General features: G+C 39.4%; 1 protein-coding gene across 1 annotated transcript in view; it reads right to left on the bottom strand.

The window, feature by feature from the left end:
- The window catches only part of LOC139729225 (alpha-aminoadipic semialdehyde dehydrogenase-like), a 52,084-nt gene that overhangs the window by 10,615 nt on the left and 27,975 nt on the right, over positions 1-13,494 (bottom strand). Inside the window, exons 10-16 of the mRNA XM_071640158.1 lie at positions 12,456-12,537; positions 11,487-11,581; positions 9,491-9,575; positions 7,920-8,026; positions 5,994-6,110; positions 4,805-4,902; positions 2,324-2,397 (exon numbers count right to left, since the gene is read on the bottom strand). Of these exons, the coding sequence (XP_071496259.1) occupies positions 2,324-2,397; positions 4,805-4,902; positions 5,994-6,110; positions 7,920-8,026; positions 9,491-9,575; positions 11,487-11,581; positions 12,456-12,537 (658 nt within the window). The remainder of the gene's footprint in view (positions 1-2,323; positions 2,398-4,804; positions 4,903-5,993; positions 6,111-7,919; positions 8,027-9,490; positions 9,576-11,486; positions 11,582-12,455; positions 12,538-13,494) is intronic.

Consider the following 13,494-nt stretch of genomic DNA (forward strand, 5'->3'; position numbering starts at 1 on the left):
GAAAAAGACAAAACATATTACTACCATGAAAATCCTTGTCCCGTCAGCGTTTTTACTATTCTCCCTAGGGAAATAGTAAAAAACTATATCACACAGCCATGGAAATACTTGCTAAACACACGCACAACACTCTTGTCACAAGCGAATAATGCGCATGAGACATCACGTCACAGTCCGGTTTCCCACCAAACGTGTAACATCTACGCTATGCAAGATAAAGGGCACCACACAGTCGATGCATACACTTTCACATTGTAATTTTGAGCGTGAAAAAAAAGGGAAAAAAAGATGACTTTAGATCAGTAAACCACCCACTTTACTTTGCTGCTACTCTTGAAATCCATTGGGAGGGATAAGGCAAATAAATCAGGCCATTTTGAGAGGTTCTGGTAAAACCATGTGCCTTCGGTGATTTCAGTAGCATCATTTTCTTTGAGGCTGTGCCCCTTAGAAAATGAGTGCTACTGAAGTCACCTAATGCACATAGTTCCAATCAGAGCCTCTCAGGCCTGGTATATTTGCATACTATTATACTGCATACTATATCATGTTTGACCATGTAACAGGCAGGTACTAAGGGCAGCATTACAAACAAGCACATAAACAAACAAGGCAAGTACCGTAATGTGTCTCGCCCACAAACGTACAACACCTTTTTTTTATCTTGTTCACAAATGGACCTAAGGATCAAAAGTTAGGAGTCATAATTAAATGCACAGTACATTGGGCCCTAAAAGTTCATTGACCCCTGCCTGTGACCTTTGACCTTGTGGTGACCATCAACTCCCCAAGGTACATCTACCATCCAAGTTTGGTCACAAATACACTTACGGATCAAAAGTTATGGTCCATAATCGAAACGCGCCCTAAAAACTTAACATTGGGCCCTTAAAGTTCATTGACCCCTGCCTGTGACCTTTGACCTTGTGGTGACCATCAACTCCCCGAGGGACATCTACCACCCAAGTTTAGTCACACACGGACTTTTGGATCAAAAGTTATGACCCATAATTGAAACGCGCCCTAAAAACTTAACATTGGGCCCTAAAAGTTCATTGACCCCTGCCTGTGACCTTTGACCTTGTGGTGACCATCAACTCCCCAAGGTACATCTACTTTCTAAGTTTGGTCACAAATACTCTTACGGATCAAAAGTTATGGGCTATAATCGAAACGCGCCCTAAAAACTTAACATTGGGCCCTAAAAGTTCATTGACCCCTGCCTGTGACCTTTAACCTTGAGGTGACCTTCATACTTTATAAAAGGTAAAACTTTGTATGACCACTCTTCCCTCCAAGTTTGATTCAAATTGAAACCCAGAGTACAGACTTATTCAAGTTTTTATGGCATTACGGAAAGACGACGGACGGACAGACGCCACAGGCGATCCCTTAGTTTCCCCTCACCTCTGCTGGGCTCGACAAAAATGGATGAGTCACAACGAGAGAAAAGGGTTCTTTGCAGTGTTACACACAAATGCCATAAAATGCCGCTGAAGTTTGACATTTGAACCAATACGCATTAAAAAAAAGATCAGCTAGCTATTAAACTGCACGCACATGCATGTTAAAATGCATCAAAAAGTGGCAGGATTTGGGCAATAAATACTGCTGTAAATGTCATATTTGGGCCATTTACGTGTGGAATTTCAGAAAACGACTTTGCAAATTTAAATACATCAGCGTTCATTCTACAATGTGATGGTGAAATATTTATATTTATTTTATAATTTGTTAAATATTTACTATTTTATGCCCTAAGGGCCCTTTTCTCATGTCACGGGCCATAATGTGCGTAGATTTGCCTTTATGGCATGCCTTCATACAAATCTTTATACAAATATGTCAAGAAATACAGTTCTGAGAGGCAATAAAGAAAAATATATCAGAGGGAGGCAGATGGACCACTAGGGAAAGCATCAACAAAAACGATTGAGAAGATTAGTGCAGATTTGAATACATTGCAAAATACACAAAATGTGATAAGGTGTCAGCAGCGGGTGGGGTGGCAGCGTACTACCGCTGAATCTAAAGTGTCCTAGAGTACAACATATATTGTACAATGGGATGCAATAAACAATGACAAAGCATGGAATATCTTGGTGAAAAGGTGAACTGTTGCGATCAGAATACTCACATTGTACCAATCACTACTGTGTAAGTAGCACTTCAAACAACAAGTCCTTGCTACACAGGTTAGATAGCACATGATTCCTGCAAATATAATGTATGCACACAACTTCATGTACGTCAATTATCAACACACTTGTAAATCTGTATTGGAATGCAGTTAATTCTAGGGTGCAAAGGAAAGCAAACTCACCGAAAGCCCCTCCAATTTCAGCTCCACTTGTAGGAATGTTGACATTCACAACACCACAGTCAGAGCCCTTGGGACTGAGGGGAGAAAAGGCAATCTTCTATCAGACTTGAAGATGAGAACACAATCATAAAATATTTATATTATATTGGATGGCTATGAATGGGATACCAGGGAATATTGCACGAGTTATGGCCAATATTGCATGAATCGAAGATGAATGCAATATTGACCCTAACAAGTGCAATATTCCCTGGTATTCCACGAATCAAGGCCATCCAATATAATTATTATCATCCATACAATCAAGTAGAGCAAGCATAAACTGCTCAAAATTACCAGGCTTCTACTCGTCTCGGCAGTCACATCCCAGCGCTGAAAAGGGGAAGCCCCTAAAACTGCGTATGAAACAATCAATTACGTGTAGCAAGATGTTTGCGCGCTTGTGAATTGTAAAGAAATGACGCGCACTAGTAGCAAGCGTTTGCGCATTCAGCAAGCGCTTGCGCAATAAACAAGACAGAATTGAATATGGTGTGATCTTAAACGGCAAGTAACAACAGTAGCCTATGGGGAATTAATACGTTGGCCTATGCGTTTCGTTCAATATGCTCTGATATTGAACGGTAAAAATTGAGCGGACAACTATACGCGCATTTAATGCGCCGCTAAAACGTCCTATACAGATGATAATACACTGTATTTGCACAATCAGGGCAAAAAAGAATCAAATCTCTTCATATTATGGAGCATATTCACTTCATGGTCTGCTTCATTCATCTAGAGTTTCTACAGACATGTGAGTACATATGGTTCATGAAGCTCTCTTTTTATTAATAAATACAGAATGTGATCCAATGTATGGGGGGGGGAGAATGAATATAAACATGTCTTCTGTAAGCACATCCACGTGAACATAGACAGCTCTACACTTTCAAACTGGGGATAACATGTGATGTGCATGGGAAATACAGTGTTTGTAACTGGAAACTTTTGGGCTGTAATTCTATTGTGAAAAAGTTCAAAATCTTCTACCACGGTAATTCAGCTTGATAGACTCACTAATTGCGCAGTCATCATATTATTTAAACAAGAGACCCGCGGGTCTAGCGCTCACCTGAGTATCGCAAGTTCACCTTTCACGCAGTCACTAATCTAAATTATTCACAGCTCTACCAAAATTTGACGAGGCATTCTCAAGTGGAAGATGAAAATGTACAATAAGAGAAGATTTTTAAAGATTCCTTCATTTGGGGGGTTTGGGCCCCCTGGGGGCCCCCTGGGCGGGGCATGGTGCCCATTTTAACAAATTGAGATCCTAACCCCCTAGGGATGCTACCTGCCAAGTTTGGTGAAAATGGGTCATGGGGTTCTCAAGAAGAAGATAAAAATGTACAATTTAGGCCCCATTAGGACCCCTCCTCACCCCCACCCCCCCCCCCCCCTGGGTCCAAAGGGGGGCACCCCTGATTCTGCCATGAACAAACTTGAAACTACAGTCATCAATGTGCTAACTCATAGTATTAACCTAGCTCTATCACTTCTGGTTCTAGAGAAGAAGATTTTTGCGGATTCCTAAATTTTGGGGGGTTTGGGCCCCCTGGGGGCCCCCTGGGTGGGTCATGGTGCCCATTTTAACAAATGGAGTTCCTAACCCCCTAGGGATGCTACCTGCCAAGTTTGGTGAAAATGGGTCATGGAGTTCTCAAGAAGAAGATGAAAATGTACAATTTAGGCCCCATTAGAACCCTTCCCCACCCCCCTCCCCTGGGTCCCAAGGGGGGCACCCCTGATTCTGCCATGAACAAACTTGAAACTACAGTCATCAATGTACTAACTCATATTATTAACTTAGCTCTATCACTTCTGGTTCTAGAGAAGAAGATTTTTACAGATTCCTTAATTTTGGGGGGTTTGGGCCCCCCTGGGGGCCCCCTGGGTGGGGCATGGTGCCCATTTTAACAAATTGAGTTCCTAACCCCCTAGGGATGCTACCTGCCAAGTTTGATGAAAATCGGTCTTGGGGTTTTCAAGAAGAAGATGAAAATGTAAAAAGTTTACGCACGACGCACGACGGACGACGCACGACGGACGACGGACGACGGACGACGGACGACGCACGACGCACGACGCACGACGGACGCCGGACGAAGGGCGATCGCAATAGCTCACTTGAGCCTTTGGCTCAGGTGAGCTAAAAAACAAACAAACTTCCACACGACAAAGAAATCATATCTATTTCAAGCCATTGCAACAGGTGAATCACATAAGTGCAAAGTACACTTTTCACCTTTTTAGCCAACAGAATACACAAGTTAGCTTATAATCTCACAGAGACGTGGCAGCAAGAAGCGAAGTGGGTTGTGAGGAAAAAGTATAATCAGACATGACTAGAGAAAGAGCAGATGAAACCAAAGTGATGATCAATCTAACACGTTCAGATGAAAAAAAGAACAAAGAGTTGTAGAAAGGACCATGGCCTACCCAAGCCAGTGAAAGATCTTCCCCAAGTCACCGGTAAACAAACTGCTGGACAAACCCTGGTCCACCTCGTTGTTCCAAGACACAGCTTCTTCAAAGTTCTATACAGACAAGACAATGCAAGAAGAAAAATTATCATCTATGTAAGGCATTTTACCATTGAATTAAAAATGCTCAATTTTGCACACTTCACTTTCATGTGCAGTATCAGAGTATATTCAGTAGAACTATAGGCTAGTGTATTAATTCCTTATAGGGTACTGCAGTAAATGGCTGTGCACTAAGACACTATATTTCATCTCATCTGTTGCCCAAATATTTGCTATTCAAGTCCACAAACTCTTGCTATACACATGCAAATGTTTGCTATAAAGTGCAAGTCACTACTTGACACATGTACAGTGTACTAACATTTGTGTTGCCACTTGTAGACAAAAAAAAAAAAAAGTGGAAGCAGTGCATCATTTTTGTTCAACATAGATTGACATACTCATATTCTTTAAACAAACCTCCACTTGCAACTGTACAATCACCACTCTAACATGTAAAATGACCCTGACTCAAAGTTATTTTCAACACTGCTCGTATTATCGGGAGATATTCACTTGTCACATACGTGTATACTCTGTTGATTACTGGAAATGAGTCTCATAAACCCATTCATATTGCAGCCAAGAATTTGAGCTGCTAAGCCTAATTTACATAAGCCTAAAAAAAAGGGGGCAGCTACACAGTGAATTGTAGTTTGTTTAAAGATACTCTATACCCATTTCCACTGCCATGATAAGTGACTGCAGCAAAGATCAATCCTGTGCACCAGTCATATACCATTTCAAATAAAATTTACCTGTGTGTTCCATGTACCCATGATATACATTTAGGCATTACTCCTATGTTGCACAGCCTGATCCCAATATCTGCTTTGCAGCACGTCACAGCAGCTCCTCAAACAGATTCAAACATGCAGCACATTTGATGCTAGGTCTGAAATGGCTCAAAGCACATGTGAAGCCACCTTGAATAGGTGGTTCTAAAAGATCGCAACATCTATGCAAACCTTTGGTGAAACAAGCTTGCATATAATGAAAGCAATATAATTTTTATTGGTTCAAAATGGCTTAGGAAAGAGACTTCTGCCAAGGATGAATGGGGTAATAGAATGAAAGAGTTAGCAAGAAGGTCTAAAGCAAACCTTTGTCTTGAGGATGTAGAGAACTGGAGCAAAAGATTCTCGGTGGACAATCTCTGCATCATGGGGTAGACCTGTCACAATAGTTGGCTCCACATAGAAACCCTCACGGTCTAGGACCTATGTAGGTATCAGGGAGGTAGCATGAGGAATCAGAAGGTCAAAGGTCATGCTCAATGGGAATCTACCAAGTTTCAAACTATTATGCATCTCAAATAAATGAAGTTGATCCTCAAAATGCTTTCGTAATAATATACATGTAGTTCCCTCTTCTGTACCACATAATTTGCAAATTAATGCACTTGTCATTACTTCTGCAACCTCCAAAATAAGAGTTTTTTGCATGCCATAGAATGTGTTTTGTAGGGAAAAAAAGCTTTTGGAACAATGTTCAGTATTTTTGGATATTTGTGAGAGATGTTTAAATCAATCTAGCCTACCAGCTGAGGAATAATGCTTGGCTGATAGCTGTGTTTGATTGTGCTTCTGTGAGAAAAAAAAAAATGGACAAACAAGAGTTTGTCTTTCATTCTGACCACCAAAGATGAACTACAAAAACTGACAAAGTGTGAATCATGTGAATGTAACAGTCTGATATCCCAAAAATGGCTACTGTGAGACAGTCTCCTTTAAGAACAGGGCCCCGTTTCATAAAACTTGTTATCAGTGACAAGTTGTCATAGTTGTCATAAGCCACTGAAACCCTTGCATCTGATTGGCTGAGAGCAAATTTGTCATAGAAATGGAGCAGTTGTCATTGATAATAAGTTTTATGAAACAGGGCACAGATTTCATCTAGGGCAAAATACTGGTACTTGCAGTAAAAACGCAGAATTTGCAACAAAAATGTAAACATTTGAAGATACCTTTAGGAGCAAAATGTAAATGATCACAAAATTTTACCTTCACTGACCATGCCTTGTCCAATAATGGCCTTCTCTAAAACTTTAGTAGGGCTGCACAATGACACTTCGTCATCTGCCCATGATTATTTTTGCTCTGCTACCTTGCATCCAACATGACCACTTGTTATGCATATACATGTATTTCAGCATTACATAGAAAAAGTGTCTGTGTAGTAATGGGCCAATGAAAATACAATTTTTGATACAGCAAGAAGGAATCAGTTTCAGACTGCCATCTGCACTATGGCAGCAAATTATTTCATTATACTACCGTACAACTTACAATTGTAAATGAAGACTCCCAAGAAATTTCACATGGATTCAAAGGGTAGCAAATCAAACACATTAAAATGCAGCAGTTCTTCTTTGTTTCTATGCTAAATGCCAGACATAGCAATGCAATAAAAATCACCAGTGTGCAGAATTCCTGGATCAGAAGGGGCACTAAGAAACCTCATTCTGTGCTTGGTTGAATGCAATGACTGTCAAATTTAAAGGAATTGTCCACAGTTGTGACAATTTCATTTCCTAAAGCATCTGGAATAAGTAAACACTACTGCCAGTAAAAGAAGCTAATATTAAAACAATCTTGAAACAAGTTCAAAATGTCAGTTTCTATCATTTCTCAAGCCACCACCACCCCCCCCCCAAAAAAAAGAGAAAAATAATATAAAACAAAGAAGGCAGAAAAAAAAGAATTATCTAGTACTAGGCACTAGGTCTCAATGACTTTAATAAACATTATGACCATTTGCCAGCTTCACAGTTTCATTTTTCAGAGTGTGGCATACCATTTATTGGGAATTGAGTGTCATCGATTATTATTACAACAAAATATCTTAAGTGCCCTGTGTGATGACACCCAGAAAGTTGATTGTGAATCCCAAAACTGTGAACCAGCAGGGGCAGTACTAACATTTATCTTGTCAACAAGAAATATGCAAATGGCTTTGTCTAATGCATAGTACACAAGCACACTTCATCAATATCAAGGTCATGTGACTGGTCATGTGACCCACAGTACCTTGCCACCATACTCCACAGTACCCCCCTGAGCCACAGCGTCCCCTACAGCCGTCTTGAAGACATCTACACCTTGCTGTGAATGCACAGGACCATACAGTGTGTTTTCTGTGCACGAATAAGAAGGAAGATGTGAAACATATCACACATTGGCAATTTGCACGATTCTGGCTTCATATTCCTGGAAAGTGCAAGTGCAATCATACTGCTTGTAAATTTAGTAACCAGTTGCAACAGAATACATCATAATTTTGTGAGGTTGTGCATGGAGATACTGTACATACATTTGTATCTAACATGTTTTTATGTCAAATGTAAACGAATAGGGAAAATGACCAGAAATATATAGCATAAAATGAAAATGAGAAAAAAAAAAGAAAAAAAAGGGAATCCTTTGGGATTCATACATGAGGCCCTTGAAGTGCTTGACCCATACTCTTTAAATACCATCTGAGCTATGGAATCTCATTTTCTCTGCTCATTTTCATTCATCTTTTCAATCTACAATTGTAATAGTCTGCTTTGAATGACTGATTGTTGGTAATGTACAAATAGGAGCAAAGTTAAAACAACATTACGATACAAAAAATGAATTCAAAGCTAAATTGAGGCACCAGCAACACAATATATCCCAAGAGAGGTACAGCCCAGCCCTACTAAGTTAGTAATGTTTGAATGTAGCTTTGAAGGTACATAAATTAAATACCAGAAGACTAGCAATTGGACGATAAAACTTCCATAACATTGGAGGGCAGGTTAGTGGAAAAATGATGCATAAGAGTTGATTGAACTTAGCACATGGAAATTTATAGCAGACTGCCAACATTTTCAGGACAACAAACTGAAACACCATCTGCATGAGAGCTGCGTGCTAAATATCAAATAATCAATTTTTTAAAGCATTTCACCAGTTGCTACAATCAAATATGACACACGTATGAAACTCTCTCTAATATAAAGGCTTAGAAGGAGCCACATGGTTTAGACTTATGATTGAGTATAGCATTTTCCAGTAACTGGTGAAATTCATGACTTAGAAAGGTGCCTAGATGTCTGTATATTAGGTTGCAGTTTAAAAGTGTGAAGAACTGTATGGTATAACATTATACCCTGATGCAGTATTGCAGCACAAGAGTCCTGAGTCCTAGTCCCCCCCCCCCCCTCCCCCATACCAGTAATACTCTGAGCATCTTTCTTGCTGACAAGTGAGGATGCCATACTCTCATGATACGTAGGTCTTTATCAAATCACATATTCAAATCATTGTTATACTGCAATTGTATCAGTGCTAAAACTAAAAGTGATATATATACAGGGGTGTCAACCTTGTATAACAGCATTAAAGTATTCTGTGAGCTAAAAAGGCACAGTTCTGGTGAATAAACAACAACAACATATTTTTACCATTTTGCAATTATAGACATGTGCAGTTACATGATTTTTGAAAACAGTATTTTCCATGAAACCTGAAGTAATTTTGGCTAATAAATAGTACAAAATACTCCTGAAAAGCAACAGTTGCCATCTCTGTGTAAAGCAAGGATTTAACCTATTCCTTTCCCCATTCCTTACCATCCAGGGGGTCTCCAATTCTGATTGTTCCATATGCCTTCTTTAACCTTTCCACCACAACATCATGCACACTTTCATGAAGGATCTAGAAAAAACAAAACAACAACAATCAGAAAGTGGCAAGATGGTTACTTTTGTCATGGCAAATGTTTTCTCAGAAGTTTGCTTCAAACACTGCATTATATCAGGGATAGTATAAGCATAATGAATGATTCACAATTTATATACACTACAAAACAAAAAGATAAAATGAATAAATAAAAGTCCACATCACCAAAACAAAATGCAGAGGAAGGGTTTCAAAACCTACTGCAAATAATAGTCTTATGAAAGGGATTGATATTGTCATACTTACAAAGCTCATTTGAATATCAACCTATTGAAGAGGCAAATTATCAAAAAAAAGCAAGCTTTCCTCCATCATCAAGCCATCAGTCATTGCAGGTAGCAAATACTGCTCCTGACAGGACAAGGTCATTAGTCTTGAGATTTATGCAGATCTGGGATGGTATTCACCACAGCATAATACAAATACTCGAAGGCTACTGTTCTCAATATTTCACAATAGCTGCGTTCAGATGGAGGCAGTTTTGGTCGGAGTAACTTCGGAGGAAGGGTCGGAGGAAGCTTGGACTGAGGAAAGTCGGAGCAAAGGTCAGAGTAGAGCCCGTCTGAACAAGGTCATGGTAACTTCCTCCGGTCGGAGGAACTTACCACGACCTCTTCCTCCGACCAAGATACTCCTAAGATTTTTCAGGAGTAATTCGCTACCACCACTAGCCGGTCGGAGTAAATTGCCCGTGCAGACAAGTCCTCGGAGTATCTATGACCTTACAAACCTTATACGACCTAGGTAAAACTTCCGGAGTCAAATGCAAGTACAGTACACGTGCACGTGCAGTACAATTCTAATCTAGTCCATCGCAACAGAGAAGCTAACAAATGCCGCTGGTGAAAAACAATGGTATGGTGGACTGCGCGGCGCTACCACTTCCGGAAGTTATACCGACCCTCCACAGTGATCCCCAAGAACGCCGTGGTAAATTGGTCAGAGTTTCTTCCCACGACCGTCGTGTAGACACAAGGGTAGTGGTTATATAAGCATAAATTTGAATTCTAATTGCTGTGCCATAAAAATTTTACTCCGACTAGAAATATATCTGAACATGGCTAATGCTTGATAAATTTCGTGATGCCTACATTATTTCAAGCAAATGGCTCTGTTTCCTGATCAATTCCAGCAGAGATGACCAGTGATGGAAGAAAGCAAAACATATGGTCAGCCAGAAACCTACTCTTAAGCTTATCAAGATACCACTAAGTTTGATATCAACCTGTCATCCAATACACACATGTATTGCTATATAGCTCCCATACACTGATTTGCCAGTTGCTTTTACCTTTACTTCTTTGCTGCATGATTGAATTTTGAGGCAAGGGACCACTTGTGCCAAACACTATGGAAAGCCTTTACAGACTTAATGAATGTTACCTTTCTGTTACAAATCAAAAACTGGTAGTGCTATTAAACACTGCACTTCCATGCCAATCACTCCTTCAACACATAACTCATTTGAGTCTGTTGCTCATGACAGACTGTGTACTAGACCCTCTTTGAATGAGCAGGGATTCTTCTGTAGCATTAAGTACAGCCCCTGAACCCCTCTCCTCCCCACTAGCCAGTTGAGCTGGAAAAGCAACTCCAATAGTCATAAAACTGCACAGTAATTTGCATGAACACTATCAGTCCACCTGACAAGCTTACAGCTGTGTGATACCATCCCAAATCTGTATCAGTTTTACATCATACAATTGGTATGTCAGTGTGATCTGTTATCTCTGGAGAGATGGAAAGTCGCTCATTAAGAATTGATACGCCAGGTAAAGGTCACAGCCAGCTGAGCACAAGAAACATACGTTAAATGAATACACCTTATAACATGGAGGATTTGCAAGATTATTTTCAAGTTAGGTGTGTATGAGAGAGGTGGCATACCAATCTTCGGGTGGTGGTGCACCTCTGGCCGGCTGTACCAACGCTGGCAAACAGGACTGCTGGTACTACCATGTCAAGGTTTGCATCCTCCAGTACTAACAATCACAATGAGAGCAAGACCACATTAAAGAAAACAAGAACCAAATTATATGAAATGGAAGCAAAGAGGAAGATTTAAAAGATTAACATAGGAAATAACAAAAGATGAAGGAAAGAATAATGCTGAAGGTGAAGGCATATAACAAACTAGGAACAGTTTCATCCTGTTCTCAAACATGGTTAACTACACTCTATTCACTTTGTTACATTGTTCCTTTGCATAACAATTTACAAAGTGTATGACGTTATGATGATGTTGATCAAATATAATAATGAAATTCGTAAAAAGAAGCATTGCTATGACGTCCAGTGTATATCTGAAATCAACATTACTTCTAGAGCCGTAACTTGGTCTTGATGCCAAATTTGGCTCTCACCTTTTTGCCACTGTTAAAGTAAAAGGGAAATTTACCTTGGAAGAAATAGGTGGAATCAGTGAATGCAGATCTTTAAGTAGCACATACACTGTATCAGTGAAGTTTGAGGGAGATCAAACTATCCATTCAAACCTATGAATTTGTTAAAGTTTTGATTAGATCCATGTGCTTTCTTTGCTGGCAATGAAAGCTACAATTGGTGATGTCACAGTAGTAGAACAATATAAAGACAACACTGAACACTCGGAAATTCTACAAAATATTATTTCTCATAAAAATGAACAGTACACAGTTCCCGAACTTATTACTGGCATACAATGTGAGGGTATATATCATCCATCCTGCCCTCTGAAGGAGGCACTGGAAGTCAAGTGCTCTTTTATTTTGCGACAAAATGAAAATATGAGGAATTCCCAGTACATTCTTTTAATATCTTTTAAATACTGTCCCAAGGAGGGTGTTATCTAGTGTTGCAATGGAGTGTCACACTCACCAATGATGGCATTGTTGCCACCGAGCTCTAGGAGGGACCGTCCAAACCTCTCCTGCACCATGACACCAACCTTGTTACCAACCTGTAAAAAAAAAAAAATCATCCTCATTATACCACCAGAATCTTGGAAGAGATTTCAACATTACAATTATACTTTAGAAGCACACAAACACCATTCCTCTTTTTTTGAAAGTTATGAAAATTTGTTAATTTTTTTATCCTTTATTTCAGATAGTTATGGAATAGCAAAATGCACAAATGCATTCATAAAACAATCAATATAGTCAAAATGACAAGTTCAAACTAGATGAAGTGATAAGATGACATCATATTACATGTTCTTGTCCTTGTTTATGACATTAAACACATGTTGCCAATGGGACTGAAAAAAAAAATTAATGACACTGTTCAACATTGTTGATGATGCAATCCAAGAAGTTCTAGAACTTGTGAACTGAGCTGTATGTTGACTTTCAGATGGATGAAAGAACCCTTCATCATTGTCCATTTTGAAAGCTACAGCTGTATACTTCAAGAATCTTCAGCCTATTGACCAGAAGAAGACGAAAAAGAATATACCTACAAACATATATAAGCCACCTCATAAACCATTCACTTGTTACAATCATCATTTTTTTTTTTTTTTTGTCCAAGGGGAATATTGAGTATGGTAAATTTGGTCATTGACAGAGTTTTCAAATCTTTTTCAATAGACATTTACCATTCACTTTAAACTGCATGTTTTCATGGCTTCATTTCTATACATCATCATACACACTTAGTAGAGAGCAGCATCCATTGCAGCTCACGTTTTGTTTTGTTTTGTTTTCTGTTCTTTTCTTTTCTTTTAACTGGAACACAACAAACCAGCACCAATTGGGGCTAATACATTCCTTAACTAGAAAAGCACTCTGAGAGCGCAGACCTCCGCCAAGCAGCTACTTTCCACCGTGATCTTGCTCTTCCATAGAGATCAGTGATTTCCACCCACTAAAAAAAATCGCCCGATTTCCCTATATAAACCTTTGTTACGTTATAA

This window comes from Diadema antillarum, unplaced genomic scaffold (assembly GCF_040938485.1).
Source record: "Diadema antillarum isolate AM-2024a unplaced genomic scaffold, OU_Dant_1.0 seq00000226_RagTag, whole genome shotgun sequence".
NCBI lineage: Eukaryota > Metazoa > Echinodermata > Echinoidea > Diadematoida > Diadematidae > Diadema > Diadema antillarum.